Here is a 12,596-nt window from a genome sequence, read left to right as displayed (position 1 = left end):
CCCTGTTGAAAAAACCAGCATATGCTGGTTAGGTATGTTTTGACGCTGGGATGCTGGTTTAAGCTGATCCTTTGCTGGTTTATGCTGGTCCTTTGCTGGTTTAAGCTGGTCCTTTGCTGGTTTATGCTGGCCATTTGCTGGTTTAAACTGGTACTTTGCTGGTTTATGCTTTTCCTTTGCTGGTTTAAACTGGTCCTTTGCTGGTTTATGCTGGTCATGTGCTGGTCGGACCAGTTTAGGACCAGCACATGACCAGCTAAGGACCAGCATAAACCAGCACATGACCAGCATAAACCAGCAAAGGACCAGCTTAAACCAGCAAATGACCAGCTTAAACCAGCAAAGGACCAGCATCCCAGCTTCAAAACCTATGCTGGTTTTTTTCAACAGGGAGGTAAAATTTTCTTTTATGGCACTTCTCATGCCGTGTCTGCAAACATGATTGACAGTGGTTTAGTGACATCAAGGCTATAATGTGATTGGTTTACGAGGCACACATGATGCTTTTCCAATGTTAGAGCAGCGGAGGATGATATCTTTCCATTAAAGAGAATCTCAGAGAGCTTTTGCATCAGGAGAGTAACTATGATGCCTTGAAATAGCGCCTGCTTAGGCAGATCACTAGGTTTGGAACAGAGCCTTCAAATTACAGTCTTTGGTGATGCACAAGCAACTTCATTTGAGAGGCAAAAACACACAAACCAAGCAGAACAAACTAAAAACAAAAATGCACACTGCTATATATATATATATATATATATATATAATATACACACAATATATTTATTTCTCCCTGACGGAATGTATAAAATGCAGTTGACACCAACAAGCTTTCAACATATGATATAATGATATAATTAAGAAAAAAAAATCGATTCACACATGCATAAATGAGAATTGCACACCTTAAACACACCGTGTCAAGCTTCAGCACTAAATAAACTAGCTCTATTAGATATATACTCATATGTGTCTATACATCAAATACTGCATGGTCTGCTCAGGCTAAGATGAATCCATGACCCTGAATCAAAGACCGATATTTGCATTTGTGTCTTCATCTAGTCGAAGCCATGCCCACCACAGCAAACACAAACACACACAAACCCAAAGAACTAAATACACAGACAAAAAGAAAAACAAACTATATAGATTGTATTGCAGTTTTACTAAACAGTACAAATACTGTTAGTTTTGTCGATTTTTCTGAATAGAAATTCATTGTATCCTCTACACAACTAGTTAATTTAAGATAACGAAAAAAATGAGAATCAGAACAAATCCAACAGCAAGCGTTTGCAGCAGCAAAAGCATGCCGTCTTCCGAAGAAAATATGCAAAAATTAACTCACTACATCTCAAATATACATTGGATCCAAAAATAAGCACTGCAGTTTGTGCAATGCAGTACATTGATGCCTATCTATGCATGAAATAATACACCAGTGTGTATATATACGTAATACATATACACACGCACACACAAAGAATGCACGGACTGATTTGAATTGCAATTGCTGCAGTCCAGGACACGTACGCACACAAACACATTGTATATACACACAGAGAGATAGTGTAGTAGAACACGAACGACTGCTGATATATAAGGCACTATGGCTGGGGACAACAATGCAGCGAGCCTCTAGACACGTCAAGAGCCCCTACAAGCTTCTCTCTGATCAACATCATGCAACACATGCAGCATGTGACGAACGACTCCATTCCAAACGACACCAAAGACGCAGAGAAAAGTACAAATACTTGGAACGCAAGAAAACACGGCAAGTGGACACATTTTATGTTGTGAACAACATACAGGGCTGTCTTTACAAACAAACGTGTTGTATACAAGGTAAAGGCAATGTATAAAAATAAGTTGACCATCACATGATTTTGGACACCGTCCGTTGTTGATTTTCATTAGAGGAGTGCTAAAATCTGAAGATCTGAAAATCCGATAAGGTGATGTATCAAATGTGCAAAACAGTTTTTTAAAATTTTATTATTTATCCAATCACTTGCTTCTCAACCGTGCGCTTTCTTTACCTACTTGCTAAAGACTTTCCAAACCTTTCCTCTTTTAAAGCTCATTTTAATTGCGCTCAATTAAGTCTACGGGATTCAAAGAAACTACTTTCTTTCTCTCTTGCGCCATGGCTTTAGGTGCGAGAACCAGGTGGTATGTGGCTTCTACAGAGAACCTGGTGTTACGTCCGTGTCGGCGGCCCTCCAGAGGGTTGCAGAGCGAGTCTCAGATGTACGGGTACTGGTTTAGTTTGGTGGGACTAAGCGGGAAGCCTGCATATACAGGTGATGCGATGAAGGAGTGTGGGGGGAACAGAGGCTTGAATTGGCCTTGAGGGTGGAGGGTTGGAGAGGGCAAGAGGCGGCTGAGACCCACAGTGACCTGGTGCACAAGGTGTCCCGCCGGATGGGAGAGGCCATAAGCCGGCTGAAAGACGTGATTCCGTGTCACCCCAGGTGAAGCCAAGAGGTGGGCCATTGAGGCATTTGTCACCAGGGGCCCTGAAGGGGGGTAGGACAGTAAAGTCGGCTGGGTGTGAGGGTGAACACCCAGGTGTGTTTGAGGAGGGTGGGCTGTGTGGGTGGGACTGCCATGAGGCAGTGTGAATTTGTGGCCATGAATGGTGGGCGGGATGAACGCTTGAGGCCGGCGGTGGCTGTAGTTGCCGTTCCACTCCTGGTGGGACGACCCATAATGCTGGACCTAGAGCACAAACCAATCAGTTTATTCCAAAAAACGCAAGTGGCAATCAATTATTTAAAAAATGTACAGTATATAAAGAAAGGGTATTCAATTTGGAATTTGCTAAAGATTAAATTTAATAATGTTAGGGATGCACGTTATTAGATTTTTGCCGATATGCCGATATTTTTCAAATAATTTTGGTCGACAGCCGATGCCGATACTGACATATATTTTCCTTAGTTTTGAGCAAAAACTGATTTGTTAGAAGTAATAAACTTAATTAAAGTTCTTTTTTAATGAGAGTACATTGAAAGCCATGAAAATAACTGTAATAAAATAAATCTCAGCTGTTCTTTGTTTCTCAGACAGATGCAGTTGAAACCTTAACATTTTATTTGTTGATTTAACATTAATAGATGGTCTAAAGCAAAAGAGCTGTAAAAATTCTAAAAACCTATATTTAAGTTTTCATAATTCATTTGAAAAAAATATATTACATATTACTCAATAAATCTGTATATAGTAAATTAATTCATGTTTGTGATTTTTATTCATGTAAGCTATAGCTCAGGGGTGGCGAACGTCGGTCCTGGAGAGCCGCAGCCCTGCAGAGTTTCGCTTCAACCCAGGGACGTGGGAAGTAGGGGTGCTGAGGGGGCTGCAGCACCCCCTGTTTTCACATGGTTGCAAATGCAACGCCAGGTTTGTTCATTTAAATTTATTCAGTTTTAGCATTTAATAATTTATTTGTAATGATCTCTGAAATGTAAATTGTAAGTGTGCTATAATAAACCCATGTTTAATTTTACTTGTGATGTTTTCTATATGGGATGATTAGCCTAATCCTCATGAACACGTGACGCTAGCCCCCCACCCCAACACACACAGCACCCCCAACCGAAAGCATCTTCCCGCGCCCCTGCTTCAACCCTAATCAAACACACCTGAACAAGCTAATCAAGGTCTGAACGGTTACTAGGAAGCTACAGGCAGGTGAGTTTTAATTAGGGTTGGAGCTGAACTCTCCAGGACCGGAGTTCGCCACCCCTGCTATAGCTTCTGACCTTTAAATCAAAACAGACTCGTGATTTTATGACATTGATACTGCTTTATTCAGAAACACAAGTATCTTAATGATATTTGTGTATTTTACTTTAATTTTATTACAACTAGGCCAACAGCGCCCCCTAAGTAAATAAAACGCCTTACAGGACGGGGGAGGCTGCTGCTGTTGCTACTGCACGCTAGTAACTTTTGACTCTCTCGCACACTGGACACGTTGTTCTGTACGTGCATTCTCAAATTAAATGTGGTGATCCAAAACAGTGAATCGAATCATCATTCAGGCAAAAGTTTGCTTCAAGAATGACCACACTGCTGACGTGATCTTATCACTATCACACCCTGAGCACATCCGTCTATGAGCTATCCGTCTTATCAGCAAGGCATATCAGCATTTTTTTTTTTTTTCAAATCAGCCAATGCCGATGTTTACATTTTAAGCCTTTATCGGCCAATTCCGATAGCGTTCTGATAATACGTAAATCCCTAAATATGTTTTTAAATAATTATTAATGTAATTTAATTATTTTTTATTTTCATATTGTTTACAGTGCTTCTACTTAAATGCGGTGGTAAAATCTGTGGCAAAATTCATGCTCACTGTGAAAAGGTATCAATAATTTTTGAACGCTTTTTTTTTTTATTCACACCTCAGCTTCTTTTTATTTATTTACTTTTTACTTCTAATATATTTATTAGTTGCATTAGTACATTGTAGTAGTAGTATCTTAATATCTAGCTGACTATACAACAACCGATCAAATGACATGGAACTGACCTGTCCAAAGGGGAGCTGCTGTTGAGAGGGCTGCAAGGGCGCGAAAGCCTGTGCGGTCTTCTGTTGGCGATTCACCAGTAACGTCGAGTAGGGCGGCTGTCTGTTGGAACCACTGCGGCCTTTGGGGGGGCATGATGGCTCTATAAGTAGATGATGGAAAGAGCAGGCAAACTTAGGCAACACTCCTTAGATGCCTCATGAAATTGTGCTTGATACGTTTAAACTTCTTGCAAAAGGGATTCAGAACAACAGATGGAAAAATGACTTAAGTTCATTAACACACAAAAAATAAAATAATCGGCAAATCAAATAGTTAGCATTGCTCTGTTTTCTTGTACTTAGATCAAATGCAATAGCTTGGAGTAAACCTGGTATTTGAAAATAGAAGTTGAATTTGAAGTTAAACTAATTAGGGCTGCCCCCTAATAGTCGACTAATCGTTAGTTTTATTAGTCGCAGGGAAAAAAAACACAGGTGAAGTCACGCAGTCGGTGATGGACAGATCTTTAATGGCTGGTCTTTGTGGTAATACAGTACATCGGGCAGGACATTCAAATGCTCACCATCATTCATCGACCTCAAAAATGGCTTATCATCTGAAATATGCAAGTAGTAAAAACTTTACATGGCCGCTCAATCTAATGTTAACCTAGAAAAATGTGCGCTATTCAAATGTCTGCAGAGTGAGGAAGCTGAACAGTAGCGCTCACTGCAGGACAGATGGAGGCGCCAATGTGGACACTTGCTCTTGCCCTCATTGTCGGTCATACAGATAAGTGTAATATATCTTTCGAAACTGTAAAGACTCTACGTTTATTTGTGTGCACTCACAATATCAACAAAACATTGCGGTTTGGTAAAATTATTAAAGCAAACAGGATGCGCTTTCTGCCATCTCAGTCTCTGTGAACCTGAGCGCGAAACTCCGAAACTCTGTGTATATTTGCCTTACAGACATGAAAAATATATCTATAGAGAGCGAAATGTCTACTTTCAAATTAACCAATTCAAATGGAAAACAAATATTCTCCAATTATGTAATCCGTGTGAAACATGCATACAGGAGCATCCACTACTGTGGAGATGACGAGTCAGTGTCGCCGACTTCATCTCTTATGCTGAAAACAAAGAAAGCACTAGTGTATCAATACATTATTAAAATGTTAATGCAGCCTCCTTACTGGTTTTCCCTGACACATTCATAATCATTAGCTTCTGAAGTGCGCTGTGGCAAGCTTCATGCGTGTGCTTTAGTGATTATTAAGCTATGTAGGCAATTAAAGGCTCATTATAATGATTTAAATGGGTTATTAATAAATGTGCGATTAGTCGACTAACGCTTAAAATGAACGACTACTAGTCGACAAGAAAAATCTTTAGTCAAGGGCAGCCCTAAAAGTATTAAACTAATTTAAATTTAAATTAATTTAAAGTTTAAGATTATAATACCATAACCTGACCTTTAAATAATATGCAAGGTGTAATTTCAGTTTTGGACATGCACATTTTTCACCAATTCTCAATCCTGAAAATATACATTAGTATACATAAAACTGATTCTTTTTGCAATGAAATAACAGAAATCATGCTCCTCATCTTCAGTTCACAAATAACTGACAAACATCATGAACTAACAAATGTGCTCTGGTCCAAAAGTTTCATTGCAAATGTTGACTGCTGTCCATGATGATTGCTTATGTGCGTGTAGTGCCTCTTCTTATTTTGACGAGCTTCACTGATTTCTGGTGGATTTCTGGAGGAGTGGTGAGATTTCACCAACATCAGTCAAGTGTGACATACCCTACTATTATCAAGGTGCTTAAAATTGGTAAATGTCTCATCTTGTCACTTGCATTGTGAGTGCGCTATGGAAACCTGCTGCTTCAAACTAGAGCTATTTATATCCCTTGAGAGGTGTGGTCATTTGAACTTGACTGACTTTTTTAAGTCAGGCCTTTTCACCCAGTTGCCCTTTTTCATTAAATAATATTAATCTTTTTCATACAACATGAATTTTAACTGTGTTTGTCAGTGTTGTATTTTGATAGGGTTGGTGAGATTTGTTACCTGTGCGGCCCATCGGCTTATTATTCTGAACCCGCATGGGCGGCACCACCATGGTGCGGACGGGCAGTTTGGTAGACTCAGCCTCTGTGGTTCCATTGGCTTTGCAGTTCTGGTTGTTGTCATTGATATAGGTGGCCTCCAGGAAGGGGCTGTCAGCTCGACAGGAGGACACAGACGCGGGCGAGCCGTCTACCGTATCACATCCACTCTCACGCTCATCTTCTGACATACTGAACAAAGATCAAATAAATAGTACTCAGACACTCATAGCACACACAAACATACTCACTGAAAAAGAGTGCTTGGAATAGAACACTACATACCTTTTTTTAAATTTGTGTGTGTGTTTATATACTCACTGCCATTCAAAATTTGGGATCAGTAAGATTTTTTTAATCAAAAATACAGAAGAAACCGTAATTTTGTGAAATATTATTGCAATTTCTAATACTGGTTTCCTATTTTAATATATTTTAAAATATAATTTATTTCTGTGACGCAACAATGAATTTTCATCAGCCATAACTCCAGCCTTCAGTGTCACATGATCCTTCAGAAATCATTCTAATATGCTGGATTATTATCAGTGTTGACACTGCTGTTCTGCTTAATATTTTTTTGGAACCTGTGATACTTTTTTCTTTGATTCTTTGTTTAATAAAAAGTAAAGAAAAACAGCATTTATTCTAAATAGAAATCTTTTCTAACAATATAAGTGTCTTTACAATCACTTTTTATCCATTTAACATCCTTGTTGAATAAAAGTATTAATTTATAAAAAAATTAAAATAAATACAAAATACTGACCCCAAACTTCTGAATAGTAGTGTATATCGTAACAAAATGTCTATTTTGAGTAAACACTGTCCGTTTTAACTGTTTTATTTATCAAACAATCCTGGGGGTCAATTCTATTGCATATTTTTACATTAAATTTAGTGAATTATCTTGAGAACAAAGTTTAGCATTTAAAAATGAGGGTTGTTGATTTTACTATTTAAAAAAAGTTTTCTTATAGGTAGATTTGGCTAGCAATGATAAATTATAAAGCTTTATACAAACAGAGTAGAAGTCTAGAGCTTTATACAAACAAAGCGGAATTCTAGACTATAGGTGTGTTCACAGCAACAAAAATGTTGAATGTCACAAAAATTCAGTTTTTGCAGGCATTTTTTCTGTTCAACTGCAGACGGGCTGAATGAAAATGCAGAAATACTCTGGTTACGCCAGTGTACACAAAGCACTACGTAACTTTTCATTTCTAGAATCCACTTGTCTCAGAGAAGAAAATAAGTCAAATAGTATTACATGTTTTCAACCAGCCGTTCAGATTTGATTGGTGTTTATGAAACAACACCAAATACAAGAGGACAGAGAAGGGGAGCCACTTCTGGATTGTTTCTTTGCTATTTACTGTTGCTTAGCAAAAAGTCTGTTCCTGAGCACCACCAAGTTGCAGTATTAAGTAACAGCAGCAGCTCTGGGAATGTGACCAAAAGCACAAATCCTTTTGGTTGACCAGTTTTCTTTGCAGTGTGATGGAAAAGAGATCACACCACTAGAATATTGCTTAAAAAATTACACTGATGGCATGCAAATGTTTGTGTCCGTTTGAACAGCCATTCATATATCACACCAATATTGGTCATAGTGTGAACAGGTCTTAAGTCCTCAGACTACTAGTAAATATGTGCATGTATGAAGGTCAAACCTGTTGGGTCTCTTGCAGGGGGAGGCGCTGGACTGTTCTGAAGCAGATGAACTGGTGCTAAGGGTTGAATCGGGACTGCTAAGGGAACACACACGCTCCATATTCAGTGTGCTCTGACATGCCTCACACTCCGGGCTACCCTTGCACCTGAAACAAAGTGTGTATACTTTTTAAACACTGCCTTTTATGGGTGTGCAACATTGACAAAAAAGTCAATATTTACTGTGATTTTGTTAATAACGATAATTAGACTGTGTTTAGCTGAGTGTGTTTTTGTGCTGGTACATTGACTGGTTTAGGCCCGCTTTGGACAGTTGACTCCGGAAGCTCTTTATATTTTGTGTGGTGGTTAGTTCAAAACAGTAACAGAAATGCACCTTTTAACTTCAAATTGAACTTTAACTTTATAGGGCAATACTCCTCTTAAATTGACTGGCCATTTTATTGTAGATTATACCATATACTGCCTTTACAAGCCATTTATCACATATACAGTTCAGCTGAAATGCCATCTCGCCAATGATTTATAATGAAAACTTAAGCCCCAATTTATTAAAATCAGCTCAGGTCTACTTAATTTAAAATAGTGCAGTATCGTAATGCTGAAACCTTTTATAGATCACCAAATTCTTTTTTTTTTTTAATCTGTTATCTCTTCTTCATCTTGTCACACTGTAAACTGAAGGAGATGTAAAATATGGCCAAACATAGACGGACACATTTGGTTTCCAGTCATTTTTGTGAGGAAAAATCTTCAAATCTTGCTTCCATCTTTGGCTTCATTAAATAAATAAATTTGAGAGCAACATACGGGTGAATAAATGCTGATGGATTTTTTTTTTCTTTAAAACATCCAGACATATATCAGAAAGTGAACTCACTCTAGTGAATGTTTTTGAGTGTCCGGCCCCTCCTCATCTGTTCCACTGCTGATACTGATGACACTGCCTGCAGGGCTCGGAGAGTCGGCGATCACAATGGTCTGTCTCTGCTTCTGAGACACAGTTGAGTCCTCATACTCTGGTTCTGCTTTACAGCACACAGGCTCCTCCTCTGGCACCGCCTCTGACTCCGCCTCCACTACACAATCCGCTGCCTCCTCCTCTGTGTTTTTGACACTGTCTACCATCTTTGGGGACTGGCATGATGAGTTTTGGGAATTGGAGCTGTGCATGAAGTTGTTACTTCTGGTGGGGATGATAATGATGAATTAGATGAGCATAGGTAGGCATGGCAAGAACGTAATAATCGATGTTGCTTGCTGATAACACTTAAAAAAAAAACTGACTTCTTGATTAAAAGCACAATATGTAAGAATTTTTTATTAAAATATCCAAAAACCACTAGAACAGTGTTATATATTTTGCTGACTTGTGTACTTACATGATCCCAAATGTTTCGAAGAATGTTTAAATCCAGAGAAATAAGCAATTTTAACTAGTGACACGGACCGTGTCCATAGTGTCATTGTGTCGCCTGCCAATGACGTCATAACCCCTCGATTTCCGGTTTTGTAGAAAACATGGAAACACCAAAGACGCTTTAATATGTTGTGCGTTTTAATAGACCAGTGACGACCGCACAGAGTAAGTAGCATTATAACAGAACTTTCAAATGTATATAGTATGATAAAACTGCGCTGCTTTACCACATATACGCACGACCGGAAGGAGCGGAAGCGGTCGACTGTCGCATAATAAAAGCTCCGCTGCTTTCCAGCCGTGTGTCACGCTCGTTCAGCGGCCTCGTTTCGCTTCGACAGCTTTCAGCCTCACCCTGCTTCATTCTACTACGTTAATAAATCATTAGCTCATCCATGAACATGATTTCTGCCCGAGTCCCGTCGGATTGCATCGGCTGTGGGGATGAAGATGACAACTCCCATGATTCCATACTCAGTCACGTCGTCATCAAACTACGCCTTTGTCTCTTTGTTTATTTTGAATACGCGCCCTCCAGCGGCGAAAATTACATATTGTGCCTTTAATGTTGTTAAAGTGTGGTTCGGGACTGAAATCTCCACCAACATTTACCAAAAGACAAAAGTGTTCAACTTTGAAATGCTAATTGCAAAGTTGCTTGTAAAATGATTATGTAAAGGAATGCTGATATATTTATTGATTGATGTATTTTTTATGAATATTTAGAGGTTTATTTATTTACCATATTTACATTTTAAAAATAAACTGTATTCATTTTCTTTACAAATTAACCAATAAAAATGTGTTTGGAATGCTGAGTAATGGATGCAAACAGAGTGTATTGTGGGTGAAAGGTGTGTGTCAAAAAAAGTAACATCATGTCAAAAGTTATTTAAGTGCTTTGTGACTAAATGTTCAATGGCATTTTTTATGTAAAAACAAAATAATGTAATTATATTTTTTGACATTTAAAATAACATCAATTTACTGGTCAAAATGTAGTGATTATTTCCTTTTTATTTTTTAAATACTAATAAAAACCTTCATTTTTAAATCCATTAAAGTGGCTAATGTGTTAAGTATTATGATAGAAAAAACACATTATTGAAAATAATATATTATCTTATCATAATACTTAATTTTATATGGAATCATAACTTGGGCAAAGTTCCATTTAAAATGTGCTAATTCGTTTAAAAAGCAGTGTATAGCTAAATTTATATATCCACTATCATATTTGAAACATTCAATAACAATTTGCATTTTCCATTTTTGCATTTTAGATGTCCATTTGTCTGATCAATGCCCATTTACTTATCAATTGCAATTATTTATTTATTCAAACTTACATAGTTTAATAAACTTGAAATAAATATAATTAAAACAAACAAAACAACTTACAAATTGACCAATGTATTGATTAATAAGAGTAATGTCTTGTCGTAAACCTGAAATCTAAAAAAAAAAAAATGCAGTGCAATGCAATAAACAATTTAAGCACATTATTTTTTATAATCAACTGCATATTTACAGTTTTTAAAAATGTGCATTTATTTGTAATACTGTACAATTATTTCATAACCTGTTTTAATTAATTACTTGATAACTGGTTACTTCAAATTTTGATTTTAAGTGGCACTTCCAGTCCTTCATACATCAACCGAGTGTCTGGATATGATGTGTGGACTAACCTGTTTGAATATGGTTTATTTCTCTTGTTAGAAGCTGGCTGTGGCCACACCACATGAGCGATCCCTATGCTGATAGGCTGGTGAGCTGACATGGCCATTGGGTTGGTTAACAGTGGCTGGTGGTGGGGCATCATGGAGCTGTAATGGTTGCCAAGGGAATGAACTTTCCTGCAATAGATAATGAGAAACAGAGCCTTTCAAAGTGCATAAAGAAAGATGACTCACGCAAGAGTCTGAAACGTGTTACAACATCAGAACAATTGAGAGATAAATATAGCAGCACATACTGCTATACAATGACAGAGAGACTCGTTTCACCCACCCCCAATCCGCTAGTCTTTGTGGACCTGCCACCGTTTCTGAGGCCATTGTTGTTGCTGAAGGCACCACAGGTGCCACCGGGACCACCTGAGGCCAGGTGGGCACCAGGATCTGTTGGGCATGACTTGACCATGCTTGCTGTAAAAAAAAAAAAAAAAACCAGCTTAACTTTATGTTACGGATAAATAACGAAAGGGTAGCCATGTCTCCACCTTAGAAATCCCTTTACCTGTGTAATGACCCCTGGTCTGATCTGTAGAGGCTGGATGGCAGAGGCTTGTGTCACCAGTGGTACTGTACTTTCCATACGCACCGAGTATCCCGTTGGCTTTTTTGGGTTGGGTGGGAGACCTGTGACATGAGGTAGGTTTATTGTCATTAACTAAAACAATTTTCATTACTTGGGGGTGGGGGGGGGAAGCAAAAAAAAAAAATAATTAAATAAAATAATTAAAAAAATAAAACTATTATTTTCATTTGAAGCTGAATTAGTAAAATAACTCAAAATTATTAAAACATTATAGACAAATAACACAACACAACAAAATAACTAAAACACAACAAAATGACCTAAAACACTGACTCTAACTATAAATTAAAAAGAAAAAAAAATAGTTCAAAATATTAACAAAACTATAATAGTATCTCAATGATACTTAAACAAAACTGACATGTATTATTGTTTAAACACACACACACACACACACACGTCTGGTTTGCTATCCTTGTGGGGACTTTCCATAGGCGTAATGGTTTTTCTACTGTACCGACCATATATTCTATTGCCCTACACCTAAACCTACCCCTCACAGGAAACTTTCTGCATTTTTAGATTT

At 37.9% G+C, this 12,596-nt stretch overlaps 1 protein-coding gene across 2 annotated transcripts in view; it reads right to left on the bottom strand.

The window, feature by feature from the left end:
* Positions 1-943: 943 nt before the first annotated feature.
* Positions 944-12,596, bottom strand: part of LOC107746948 (homeodomain-interacting protein kinase 3-like) — a 30,623-nt gene continuing 18,970 nt past the window's right edge. For both annotated transcript variants that reach the window (XM_016561306.1, XM_016561307.1), the window contains exons 7-14: positions 11,990-12,111; positions 11,762-11,898; positions 11,440-11,607; positions 9,209-9,514; positions 8,328-8,474; positions 6,617-6,846; positions 4,550-4,689; positions 944-2,727 (exon numbers count right to left, since the gene is read on the bottom strand). In XM_016561306.1, the coding sequence (XP_016416792.1) occupies positions 2,251-2,727; positions 4,550-4,689; positions 6,617-6,846; positions 8,328-8,474; positions 9,209-9,514; positions 11,440-11,607; positions 11,762-11,898; positions 11,990-12,111 (1,727 nt within the window). In that variant the 3' untranslated portion in view covers positions 944-2,250. The remainder of the gene's footprint in view (positions 2,728-4,549; positions 4,690-6,616; positions 6,847-8,327; positions 8,475-9,208; positions 9,515-11,439; positions 11,608-11,761; positions 11,899-11,989; positions 12,112-12,596) is intronic.

This window comes from Sinocyclocheilus rhinocerous, unplaced genomic scaffold (genome assembly GCF_001515625.1).
Source record: "Sinocyclocheilus rhinocerous isolate Xijiao unplaced genomic scaffold, SAMN03320098_v1.1 scaffold138, whole genome shotgun sequence".
Taxonomy (NCBI): Eukaryota; Metazoa; Chordata; class Actinopteri; order Cypriniformes; family Cyprinidae; genus Sinocyclocheilus; species Sinocyclocheilus rhinocerous.
Note: the sequence above shows the minus strand (reverse complement) of the source record. Positions and strands in the feature narration are given on the sequence as shown.